At 32.5% G+C, this 14,338-nt stretch overlaps 1 protein-coding gene across 1 annotated transcript; it reads right to left on the bottom strand.

The window, feature by feature from the left end:
• Positions 1-2,531: 2,531 nt before the first annotated feature.
• Positions 2,532-3,494, bottom strand: OR56B2I (olfactory receptor family 56 subfamily B member 2I). Its single transcript, XM_001504509.1, has one exon. It carries the CDS (start codon positions 3,492-3,494, stop codon positions 2,532-2,534), a length of 963 nt encoding a protein of 320 aa, XP_001504559.1.
• Positions 3,495-14,338: the final 10,844 nt, after the last annotated feature.

Raw genomic sequence — 14,338 nt, 5'->3', positions numbered from 1 at the left:
TCATTAGTTCTACTTTTGTATGTCCTTAATACCTTAGTTTCTAGATAGCAAAACAATGAGCTGAAAGCAATCTGGTCCAGGTATTCAGGGTATTGGTCAAAAAACATCATGATTCTGTAATATATGCACATTCACAGTCCTCAACCTCTGAATCTCTTGATATCTGTACTATTGAACTAAATGTTTAAAGAAAGATGTGTGTTATATATCCCAAGGGAATATTGCACAAGACTACTCACAGGTGTTTCTATGGGAATTAAGCTGACTATTACCAGAGAAGGAAAATATTGGAAACTTTCTGTTCCTGCCTATAAGATAACGTACAACTAAAATAACAATTTTATATGCATCTAACTATGTATATGTGCTTGTGTGTGAGTGATATATATGGGGGAATGTGAATGAGCATCAACTAATTTTAATGAAATTAGCAATTTTAATATTTTTAAAGGGTTTTCTTCCTTTATGTGTAAGGTCCTTTAGGACACAAGTTGAAAGCCCTTACAATGTTTCAGGATGTTTCAATCACTCTCATATACAATCATTTGTTCTTTTTTATTTAATTAATTAATTAATTAATTTTTTTGAGGAGGAATAGCCCTGAGCTAACGTCTGCCGCCAATTCTCCTCTTTTTGCTGAGGAAGACTAACCCTGAAGTAGCATCCATTCCCAACTTCCTCTACTTTATATGTGGGACGCCTACCACAGCATGCCTTGCCAAGCGGTCCCATGTCCCCACCCGGGATCTGAACCGGCAACACCCTCAGACGCCAGACAGCCTGCAAACTTACCGCTGGGTCACTGGGCTGACCCCTTCATTTGTTCATTTATTGGATTATCGTTTCTTTCAAGTGAGATTGATGAGTCTTATGGCATTGTACAAATTCATCCAAAGTTCAGGCTTATTATTCATGCATCTTAAGTTAGGAATATTTAGATGCCCAAATCTTGAGATAATGATGATGATGGTAATAATATTTTCAACATACATTTGCTATGCATATTTTGGAAAAAAGTTTGGATAATACCATATTAAAACACAAATTATGTCATTTTTAATTGACATTATATGATAAGCATATTTCAAGGAGGGTTATTCAGCAACATTGTGATTGAATGAGTACACAATTATCATTTATATAATTAATTTAATGATTTTCCTAAACTTAGATATATATGTTCTTTTATATTGCAGGAAATAGTACAAAAATGCATATGCAGACAATAGATTTAAAACAGCTTTTGTCCAACTTATTTTTTATCAAGGTGAAATTCACATGCCATAAAACATCCATTTAAATATGTACAATCAAGTGCGTTTTAGTACTTTCACAATGCTGTGCAACCATCAGCACTACATAATTCCAGCACACTTCCATTGCATCAAGGGGAAACTCCATAACCTTAATCAGTCACTGCTTATTGACCTGTCTCTCCAACCCCTGCCAATACCTAATGCGACTTCTGATTTAATGGATTACCTATTCTGGAGATTCCACATAACTGAAATCATACAATATGTAGTATTTTGTGTCTTTTTTCACTTAGCATAATATTTGCCAAGTTCATCTACAAAAGAGCATGTAACAGTACTTCATTCTTTTTATGGGTGAATAATAATGTCTCACATTTGTATGTCTAAATTTGTTTATCCCTTCAATAACTGATAGACATTTGGGTTCTTCCCATTTTTTAACTAACAATACTGTTATGAGCATTTCTGTACAAATTTTGCTGTTACATTTATGTTCAATTATTCTCATTATAGACTTAGGAGTTGAATTGCTGACTCGTGGTAATTGTGTTTAACTATTTGAGTAATTACAAAACTCTTTCACAGCTCATCTCTGATTTTACATACTATGAGGACTTAAATGTTTCCAGAAAATCACTGCGTGCTATATTTTTAAAAAAATACATATTATAGCAATTTTAGTTTATGTAGTGGTATCTTATTGCAGTTTAGATTTGAGTTTAGTGATGTTGAGTATCTTTTTGTGTGCTTGTTGGGCATTGTGCATCTTCTTTAAAGACATTTATGTTCAAGTTCTTGGGTCATTTAAAAACAATATGAGACATATTTGAAAGCAAATAGACAAATGGCAGGAATAATTTCTACCCAGTCGGTAATTACATCAAATATACATGGATTGGTCTTTCCAATTAAAAAAAAGAGATTGGCATCTATCTGCTCTAATCATCTCTATTCAGCATTGTCTGGAAGTTCTAGCTAGGGCAACTAGTTAAGAAAACTAAATGTATATTCCACTGGTCTTGCACTTGGATTTCTTGAGACAATGAGCATCATTGTGTCATTCTTTTGTATGAATATTTTCTTAACAACCAAAATTCCAGATATTAGTTTCACCACTTATTTTGAAGTTTTTTTTTTTATAGCCACTGTTTCCTTATACTAACTGAAAAGTTCCCACAGTGTCCACATTCTTTAATTCCTCTGACATTTCCAATTCTTGCAGAATATAGTGGATATATATGTGGGTAAATTCCAAAAGTGAGTACCTTCTCCATATTAGTTTCCTTTCATGCCCAGTTTAAGAACCTTATAAAAGCCCTGTCTGAGCTCCTTGTTCATGAGTGCGTACACCATGGGGTTGAGGGCAGGAGGAATGACATTGTGTAGAACATTGAGGAGAACTGGGACAAGGGGAACTGTCATTGCTGCACTGTGGGTGATGGAAATGACAATGATGACTGTGTAGAAGAAAAGGATTAGGATGAGGTGGGATGTGCATGTACTTAGGGCCTTGGATGCAGCTTCTGCTGAGTTCAGCTTCAGCACAGAATGAAGTATCAAAGCGTATGACAAAATAATCAAACCCAGATCACTTCCCATGAGTGTCCAGGCCAGAAGAAGCTGGTAGATACTCTTCACTGTCCTGTCATCATCACAAGATAGGCTAGTGACTCCAAGATTAGAGCACAGACAGTGCTCAATTTGGTTCTGTGAGCAGTAGTGTCTCTGAGCAGCAAATACAGGCACTGGGATGGTAGTCAGGCTGTTCCTGAGTGCCATGAACACAGTTGCTTTGATGACAAATGATTCAGTAATTATTGTTGGGTAGTGTAGGGGTCTGCAAATGGCTAAATACCTATCTATAGCCATGCAGACAAAAATTCCTGACTCCATGGCCACAAAACAATGTATGACATACATCTGAGCAAAGCACTCTGGGAGACTAATGGTCTTAGCATTAAACCATAAAATAGCTAAAATCTTGGGCATGATGGTGGTAGCCAGACTCATGTCCACCACAGCCAATATGCCAAGGAAATGGTACATAGGCTGGTGCAGGGTTGTTTCTTGATTGATGATGATCAGGATAAGGATGTTGGCACTGAGAGCTAAGAGGTAGAGCAGAGCCAGCGGCAGGGAGAGCCAGTGCTGCCAGCTGTGAATGCCTGGGAATCCCATCAGAATGAACTGAGAGACCTGGAACTTAGAGCTGTTGGAATCTCTGAGATCCTGGAACATTGTTCACTAAGAGGAAAAGTATTCATTGTTACTAATCTTAATAATCTCTCTCACAGTATTTGAAAGGCATCTCCCAGTTTCAAGATATTGAAGGAGGGGACTGATGATATTCGTTATTGGCATCCGTCACTAACATTATTGGGCATCTATAATGAAACAGGAACTGTGGTATCACATTATGTGTGTTAAGTCAGTTAATTATCACAAAAACTACATAAGGTAGGTCACATTATATCTACCTCTCATCATTAGAGAATAAAATCTTAGATAAAATAAAAATTTGCTCATGATCTTCCGTCTTGTGAGTCATGGTAACTGGACAAGAAGAAAGTCATCTGATATCACAGCCTGTTTCTTAGGTTCACTTTGCTAATGTGTTAGTTTCTTTAGAAACTGAATGTATAGACTCCAAGTAGTGGTTATATGTTATAGTCTTTTTAGATAAAAGATAAGATTGTAGAGTAAGTGGAAAATAACGTTTTTTATCCAAGGACTTGGGATTTTGTGAAGGACTCAGAAATATTATTTAATTTTCATTAAAATATAGGTCAGTTAGCATACCCATTGTATAGTGAGGAAATTGCTGTCCAAAATACTAGTGATCTATGTAAAGCCAAGCAAGTATAAAAGAGAGAAATAGGGTCTGGAAATCTCAGTATTTATAAATACAATTGTTTATAGTTTTGAGTTACTTTAGTCTAGTTGAATATATTTTTGCTTCTTGGTGTAGTCCAGACAGTCACATTATAATTAATAAAATAGAAGTAAAACAAAATCAAAACAGACCATGCTAACAAGTCCAGGACAATTTTTTTTTTTGTTCAGAAATTCTGCTAAAATCAAATAATTCTAAATCTAAGACACTTTCATGATATAGTATTTTATTTTAAAACTGACCGTTGATTTTTATTATTTGTTCATACCAAATGTGTGTTATTTGTTACTTATTTCCTTTTAAGGACTTCCTATACTAAAGACAGAACATTTAAAAATTATTATGGATTAACATTATAGTACCTATAGAGAGGCAGTGTTGATGTAGACTTTGTGGATATATTCATCTCAACTCAGATAATGGCACTTTATACTACCCATAAAAAACCAAAGTAAGGTAAGTTAATTATGGTGGAACTACAAATTTTTAATTCTTAATAAAATATAACAAATAATAGTTCTAATAAATATACTAAATATCAAATTAAAAATTAAAAAAAGGCTGAGTTTTAAATGAAGAGAGACATTTAATCCAGATATCGAAAATTGCAAATTGAAGCCACAGTAATGTGGAGAGATATTCTGTAAGACAAAAGCTCTAACGTCTATGATTTGCCATTTTAACACAAACCAGAACAGGGAAAATGGTGTTGAGTGAGTTATATTGGGTACTGGGAGTGAGATCGCTTCTTCAATTTAGAAAGATGCAATAGCTTCAACAATACTGAAAAGAGCAATTAGAAAGATTTTCTAACTGTCCAAAGAAGGAACAAGGATGCATATCAATGTCTAGGTCATTAAGTCTACGTACACTTCTCCCAAAGAAACAAAAGGATGATATGCTTGTGATTAATATTACTGATTTATCTCAAGAGCCTGGCACTTAATAGGCACAGTATATATTTCTTATATGAAGAACATTGGAGGAGGATTAAACAGTTTACATACCCACGATTTTTGTATTATTCAGGAGGAGTTTAGAGCTATTGACAGATAAGCATGTTAAGAATGTAAAGATAGCCGGGTGGTGAGGGAAGAATCATATCACAACAAAGGGTTAGGAGACAATAATGAATATTTCATCGAAGTCAAGATAAAATCCAAAGTAAAATGATAGGTATTAGAAAACATAAAAAATACAAATCATATATATTTGTAATCACAACAATTATTATGGAGCACACTAGTGGATTAAAAAATTAGATTAAATTATAAAAACCATGTACTATTTATGAGACACAAAATACAAAGTTTGAATGCAAATGTATAGAAAGAATCAGGTATTCTTGCATAAACAAAACAGCTTAATAATATCAATATCAGATATTTAAAAAGCAGTGATGCAGTTAAAAATAATATTTATACAATGATTAGAAGAACCATTACCAGGGTAACATAATATTTGTGACTAGCCTGAACTTAAACATATAATCTCAAGTAGAAACAAATTCAAGTATAAAATTACAAATTCAATGTGATATTAAGAATAAATTTTAAAATGCGTTTCTTGAAATGAATATGTAAACAAAAACTGATATAGCATAGATTTGAGAGCACTGTTAAGAATTTTGGGCCAAATGGCTTATATATAAACCTACATGCAAAAAAATAAGAGATTATAGACCATGTTGAGCACACACATGTATATATCAGCCACGTTCTGTCATAAGTGAGAAGAAACAAAGAATTACTATCATAGAGATCATAAAGCAAAATGTAAAAACAACATTAATAACACAAAAGAAACAAAAGAAATACATATATTTGGAAGATTTAGTGATAGTAGTAAATGATAAATGGATCAAAAATAAAATAATAATGGAAATCACAAAAAGTCAAAAATAGCAAACAATGAAAAATTTAAAACTTTGACATGTTTAAAATGGTATTTAATATATCTGTAACTTTAAATGCATATATTATAATAAAAGTGTTTAGGAGTTAGTAAACTAATCTTTTAACACAGAAATAAGAATTACAGAGTAAACAAAGGAAATAATAAAAAATGAGACAATAAAGTATTGAAATTGAAAAAATGTAATAATTATCTAAAAATGAAATAAATTACTTAAAGACAGTCATAAATAAAACATCTCAGAAATTATTCAATGGAAAACAAAAACAAAAAATTGAGACATTGCATGAAGAAAAATTATTTTAAAATACTAAAGAATGTAATGAGTTACTTTATGACTCAAAATTGAACATTAAGAAACTCTACAGGGGCTGGATGGGTGGCGCAGTGGTTAAGTTTGCACATTCTGCTTTGGTGGCCCAGGGTTCACCGGTTCAGATCCTGGGTACGGACCTACCCACCACTTGTCAAGCCATGCTGTGGCAGGCATCCCACATACAAAGTAGAGGAAGATTGGCACAGATGTTAGCTCAGGGCCAATCTTCCTCAGCAAAAAGAGGAGGATTGGCAGCAGGTGTTAGCTCAGAGCTAATCTTCCTCAAAAAGAAAAAAAAAAGAAACTCTACAAAATATCAAGGAGTGTACAATTCACTATAACCAAATAAAACAGATTAGTAAATTGAAAAAGAATTGGAAATGTACAGAATACCAAAAAAATTTTCCATAGAATTTAAGGTATAATTCTTAAAGTACACCTTAAAAGATAATTCCCTTCTTGAAAGATATAATAATACCTCATGCATGTTGTTCTAGGAATTATAAAAAGAGAAGAACTCTCCAACTGGACTATCAAACTAAGACAATTTAAAACTGGAAAATACACTTAAAAAATGTTAGGGATAATTTGATCATAAATTTCAAATATTGGCAAATCTTATTAAGTATGTAAAACTCAATATATATGCATGACCACGTATGATTTAGCATTGGAAATTTATTATTTGTAATTCAGTACATTAAAAAATTTAAAGAAATATGTATGTATGGGTTTAGGAGTTATATAGGATATCTCTGTACATTCTGCTGATTTTTAAAATTGTGTTAAAACAGACATAACATACAATTTATCTTAACTATTTTTTTCTGTACAGTTCAGTGGTATGAAATACAATCATGATGTTGTGCAACCATCACGACCACTCATCCTCATAAATCTTTTTATCTTGTAAAACTGAACCTCTATGTATCTGTTAACAACTCTCCATTCTCTCCTCCCCCCATCCACTGGAAACCACCATTACACTCCTGTCTTTATGATTTTGACTAAGTATCTCATACAAGCATAATCATATAATATAGTGGCTTATTTGACTTAGAATAATGTTCTCAAGTTTCATCCATGTTGTAATTTATTGCATAATTTCCTCCCTTTTTAAGGTTAAATAATATATATGTATGTATACACACAATATTTTGCTTATCCATTCATCAGTCAAAGGATACTTGAATTGCTTGCACGTGTTAGCTATTGTGAATAATGCTGCTATAAACATGTATGTAAAATATGCATTCAGGACCTTGCTTTCAATTCTTTTAGGTATATGCTGAGAAGTGGAATTGCTAGATCATACGGTAATTGTTTTTTAAATTTTTGTGCAACTAACTTCTGCTCAATTTTGCTGTAAACCTAAGTTGCTATAAAAAATAAAGTATATTAAAACATTTTTAAAAATTAAACAAAATATCAGTATAGATAAGATAGATCAAAGAAGTATTTACCTATTTATAATTTTAAGAAAGTTAAACAAGGTGAAAATAGAACTTTTGTAGTATGTATTATATAATAATATTCAATGGTTATTTAATTGATGAACAAGATAGTGGTTCTCACCATCTCAATTTCTATTTATCAATGTAGTTGAGATCCAAAGGTCAATGAATAAATAAATACAGCTCATAGCTTAGAAAATACAATGAAATAGACTGAAATACCAGAAAATTTTAAGATGAACCTTTTAAAACATGAAAAATTGCTTGGAAGAAAACAGCAATGTATTCTTACAGTGGATTATGTTTATTTATCCACTGATTTGTGCTAATATTAACATTGTATCTTGCCAGGTGTTTAAGAGAAATTAAATGTCCTTTCAACTACAGGGTTGCTCCTTGAAAATTGCACACCTGAATGTGTTATTCTTATAGTTCAGCAAAAATTGGAATATTTTGGATAAATTGAAAAATTATCATAGTCTCTAGGATCCCCTGTTCTAATCTATAAAATGAGATAATCCATTTCTAGCTCCTGAGGTTGGGTTAAGAATCAAATTCTATTAAAATCCTTGCTTGACAGAAGGAGAATTACTGTTTATACCTGTCAATTTTAATGAGGTCCTGGATAGCTGCTTCCTCAATCAGGACAGTAGCCATTATTGTCTGATACTATGACAATGCTTAGGAGTCAGAAAGCTAAGAGAAGCATGTGCATGAATATGTGTAGAAACTGTGGAGCTGGAGACTGATGACTTCTGGTACAGCCAGCTAAAACTTGGGATTGAAAAATTTTGTGAAGAATTACAAAGATACAAAGTATAGAATAAAATAAAATAGACAAATCAGTAAATATAATTATAAAGAATATTGGTGCTAATATATTATATATTTTTTATGTATTAGGGCATAGCGGTTACGGAAATTCTAATATTTTGTCACATCAAGTTCCATAAAATTTTCCAGTATTTTGGTTAATGTGACACAGAATGCATTTCATGATTTCCACAGAGTCACTGGAGGGTTATTATGCAGATACTCCTACCATAGATGAGCCCTCTTCTATAGACATTCCCGAATATCTGCAGAAGATTAAAAGACTGACTTGTACTTACTGTGTACTTACCGTGGGGGTACTGTACTCAACACGTCTAGTATTAAGTAGCATATCCAGAGCTGGTTTACAGCCATGGCAGATGGACTCTAGGATTTTATGACCAGTAGAGAGAAACTCTGAGGCCTGGGTAGTGGAGAGAATGCTTATTCCCTTGAGCTGTAAAACCTGAGTCAGCCTGAAGTAATCAAACCCGGGGGTGGAGGTAAATAGGGACAAGAATAGAAATCACATCATTTAACTGACATCCTAATTTGGGTTGATAGAGCTAGACTTTATTAAATACAGGCACAACTGTTTTTAAATGTCTAAGTTTTAGGGTAGCTTTCTCTTTAAAGACAGCCTTTTAGTTTTTTTTTTAAAGAAGAGTAGAATATAAAATCTTTCTCTATATATTTTTTAAGTTTTGTATACACAGAAATTGGAGAGGGATTTTCTCACAATTTGTGTCTCTAGGACTTGTTCTTTTTTTGTGTGAAGAAGATTGGCCCTGAACTAATATACCTTGCTGACTTTTGTCTATTTGCTTGATAAACCACCAAAGAATAGAGACTTGGAATTCTTGCATCTTGTTATTCTTGGCTTAGATAGTCTGAGGTCTATTACATAAACGGAGAGAAGACTATACTCTTAGCTGTCTGAGAGGCTGCAGAATAGCTGGATTCTCTCTGGGTGACTCTAGTAATAGTCTTCATGAAGAGTTCAATCAATCAACTCAGTCCTATCCTCCAACTTACCTCACACAAACATACACAAGTCAGGAAAGCATACGATTTTATAATATTACATATCAACTAATATGCCCATTTTAATAGCACAGAGTGTCCACAACATGCCTCCCCAAACTATTTCCCAAAACTTTCAAACAACTTTTTCTTCATGCAAGCTAGATTCAGAACTATACCTATTTCAAACTAAAAATAGCAAACATTTCTATAGTGCTTCCTATATGCCATAAATTATTCTAAGCTAGAGATATATTTTAACAAACTAATCGTCCTATTAATCCTCACTGAATTAGGTACCATTATTTTTCCATTTTACAGATGAGGAAACTGATGTTGAAAAATATTAAGAAACTTGCCTGACATCACACAGTTAGTACGTGGTAGAGCTGAATTTGGAATGCATGTACTCATTGTTTCCATTGATCCATCTACACCAACAAAACCCCAACACTAGATTAAAGTCTCTAACAGTTATGTTTCTCTTGATTTTGGGTCCTGTCCAAATTTTGTTTCAATGACAAAGCTTTTCTTTATCCAGGAGTATGTTTACCACACTGCTCACAAAACTAGTACTATTAAATTTTAAACATTTTCCCCATTCTCATAGCCACATTCTTTTCACAGATTTCTACAAGGGTTATTGAAGCCTGTGTCTTGAGTGTCTATACAAATACCCAATAATTGCAAATTTTGACTATGTAGGCTTTCGAAAAGAAAAAAATGCTCTTTCACAAAATTAAATTTTCTATTTTTGTGATTTGTTTTACTCACATGTAAAGGGTAAGTATAAGCCACAACTAGAAGGACCCATAACTAAAATATACAACTATATACTAGGGGGATTCAGGGAGAAAAAAGCAGGGAAAAGAAAAGGTAAGTATAAAAGATCCATTCATTTTCACACAAAAATACACACATTTAATGAACATATTGGAACTTTAACCATGTTTAGACATTTTCATTTGCTGGAAGTTTTAAACAATGAATCAAAAGTCTTGCATTTGAGGAAATTATTTTCCATCAAAGGTGAAATTCACATTATTATGCCATATAATATAATATAATATAATACAATATGATACGCATTTCTGTATCAAAAGGGACACATAGAAGCAAGAAATTGGTTGCATGTGATGAGAACAAAAAAATGTTCTCAGAAGATGTAAAATTTGAGATAGACCTTGGAAGATGAGCAGGAGCCTTCCAAAGAGATAAGTTAGAAGGAGAAGTACATTGCAAGCTCAAGGAGTTGCATGTGCAGGAAGTAGAGAAAGTTACATGGGAGTGACAGAAAATTTTGGTTGAGACACAGGGGAACTTTCAAATTAAATTTCTGGGCAAGATGTTAGTTTTATTCTGTTGATACAATACCAATTAAAGATTAAAGATGAAAAGAAATCATATAAATATGTAAGATCATGGGAAAAATGTTCCATTTCAGAGGGTCTTCTACAAACACACCAAACGATGACAGGACAGAAGGAGGAAGAAAGAAGACAATATTTTCTGTAAGCTTTACCAACTTCTTACAACCAAAATCACAAGCAGAGTTATATTTCCCCCCTTTTCCATCAGCCTGCTGGCTAACGTGGAAGAGATAGCTCCTCTTTCTACTAACGCCCCCAGTGGTACTTCTGCTTTCAGATACTCGTTTTCTTCTCTACTTTCTGCCTTTCTGGCCTCTCTTTTAATTTTTAATTCTTCCTACCTCAAACATTTAATCATGTTTAATCATTAATAATTTTAAGAAACATTCTAATACTCTCTTTGCTCCATAGAAGACTTTTATGTGTTGTTTTCCTCCCTTCCTGCTGATTAATAATTTGACTGTCATTAAATCCCATTATTAACGAACTCCTGTACCTGAATTCAATCTACATATTCAAAACCTCTTCTTGTTCTCTCTGCAGCTTTTGACATTATTCAGTAGGTACTTGTGATAGATTAATGGCATCAATACCTCCAATGAATGGTCTTCTATACCAACATCCTTTGACACAAAAACTTGTAGTCCTCTGTCTATTATCTTGGGTTTGGCTATGTGACTTGCTTTGGTCAATGGGGCAGTAGCAACCCTGATACAAGCATAGGCTTACCAGCCAGTGACACCATAAGAACAAGCTGAGGATGCATGACCACATGTACCAAAAGTCAGGACTTCCAAATAAGGCTCTCTTATGCCAGTCAGCCCCAAGTGATCCAGTCAGGTGACTGCTGGATATATGAACAAGCCCAGTGGAGATCAAGATAATTCTCACTTAAATCAATGGATTTGCCTAGGTGATTCCCAAGCTCATGAACAAAAATAATGATTTATTGCATGCTACTGAAGTACTGTGGTTGCTTGTCAAACAATATTATCTGTATTGACTGACTGTTTGTATTTCTGTGACTGATTCAATCCTTCACTAGAAGACACTGTATTCAGAGACATTATATACTTATAATTCCATTCACATATCTGTCCATTTATTTCAAGCTCCTTGGATGGCCTTTTATTCCAATGTCTACTAGCAAATATTGTTCTTCAAAATTTGGACTGAAGCTTCCTTTCCTACAGTCCATTTTCTTCTTACCTGCTTGATTTTTAGAAATAATTTCATCAATACGTTTATTTATTCAACAAATATATTTTGAAGGTCACGTGTGTGTGTGTGTGTGTGTATGTGTTCATGTACACATGAATCATGCCTATAGGCACTGTGCTGAACAAGAAGGAAAAACCTTATATTTTGGCTGGAGAGAAAAATCAATAAAAAGCATATAATTAAGATATTTAAGAAAATATGAATCTTGATGATGTAGTAATTGAAGAAACCTTTGTTGACATTGGACCTTAAACAGACAGATGTAAATAAAAAAGCCATGAATAACAAGATTAACAAGTATGAACAAAGAAGATATATAAAACCTCACAATAAACAAAGAGAAATCATATGTATATTAATGTAATTTAATTAATATTAAATCTTTTGTATAATCATATGTATATTAATAATATGTATAGACATATTAATTGTATGTATAAACATGAGATGTGTGCACATAAATCAATATATATGGAGTTCCAAATAAGGTCTCAATCTCCCCAAAATCCACATGAATAAAGTATATTTTCTGACTATAACAGAATAAAACTAGAATTTAATAACAAAAGAACAGGCTAAATGTAAAACATGTGCTACTAAATAACTTGTGAGGAAAAGAAAAATGTATAAAAATAAATTATAATTGAACAACTTCATGATAAAATGTGAATGAAATATCTAAAGCACATAGCAAATTTGTTTTCTTTTTTTAGCTTGACAAAGTCTGTCAAAAAAAATATAAAGTACTAATAATTAAGCAAATATTTTATACAGAAGTCCAGATAAAGAGCAAGTGAGTTAACTCAAAAGAAATAGAAACTAATTAAAACAAAGGCAGAAATTAATGCAATAAAAACATGAAAAAACTATGAAAAATACAACTAATGAAAACAAAAACTGACTCTGAAAGTATCATTGAGATAGACACATTTCTTACAAATCCATTATGAGGAAAATTAGAAATAAGATGAAAATGAACCAAATTTGGATTCCCAAAACACGAGAAATAAATAGCACATGCTCAATTTAAAATAATTTTAAAATTATTAACACTATATATATAAATATATATATATATATACTATATATATATAGCATAAAGAGTTCTAACAAAGTTGAATCTTACAGTTTTTGTTAACTTTTTAGTAATTTCATTAGGAACAGACTTTTGAAGAGTCTACTTTGCCATTTTGGATGATGTCATTCATTGTTTACTGGTTTGTGTGAACCTAAGTATTCACTTATCTGGGATAAATGTCCAGCAGTGTTACGGGTATGTTGTGTGGTATTGTGTGTTTGAACTTTTAAGAAACCACCAAATTACTCTGCAGAGTGGCTGTAAAATTTTTAGTTCATACCAGCAATGTATAGCAAGGCATGTGTTATCCAGTTTCCCCACATTATTGATAGCATTTGGCAACGACTATTTTTTTATTTTAGCTGTTATCAAGGTTGTGCAGTGATTCTCCATTACGATTTTAATTTTCATGTAACTAATGACTAACAATGGTACACATCTTTTCATGTATGTACTTTTCAACTCTACATCCTCTTCACTGAAATGTCTGGTTTTTGCCTGTTTTCTAAATTTTTGTTTTCTTTTTCTATTCAAGTGTTGAATATAAGTGCACACAAACACACACACACACAGACTAGACCTATTTTCAGATATGCGATTTCTAAATATTTTTTCCAGGCAGTAACTTCTCTTAATTTCTCTTAATATAGTCTTTACAGACAAAATTTTTATTTCTTGAGGTCAAATTTATCACTTTCCTTTTAAAGATTTTTATTTTGTCATCAAGTCTATATTGCTTGGCTCTAGATTCTGAAGATTTTTCCCAGAGTTAAAAATATATATATTTTAGAGCTTTGTAGTTTACATTTACACCCATGATCCACTTTTAGGTCACTTTTGCATAAGCACAAATGTGAAAGTTAGGTCAAAGTTTTGTTGTTGTTGTTGTTTTCCTATTTCTTAGTTCTGTATTCTGTTGCATTGATCTATGTGTCTATCCTTTGCCCATACCACACTGTCTCAATTAGTATAGCTATATAATAAATCTTGAAATTGAGAA

The sequence above is a fragment of the Equus caballus genome, chromosome 7 (assembly GCF_041296265.1).
Source record: "Equus caballus isolate H_3958 breed thoroughbred chromosome 7, TB-T2T, whole genome shotgun sequence".
Lineage (NCBI taxonomy): Eukaryota > Metazoa > Chordata > Mammalia > Perissodactyla > Equidae > Equus > Equus caballus.
The sequence above is the reverse complement of the archived record's forward strand: the minus strand, read 5'-3'. Positions and strand labels throughout refer to the sequence as shown.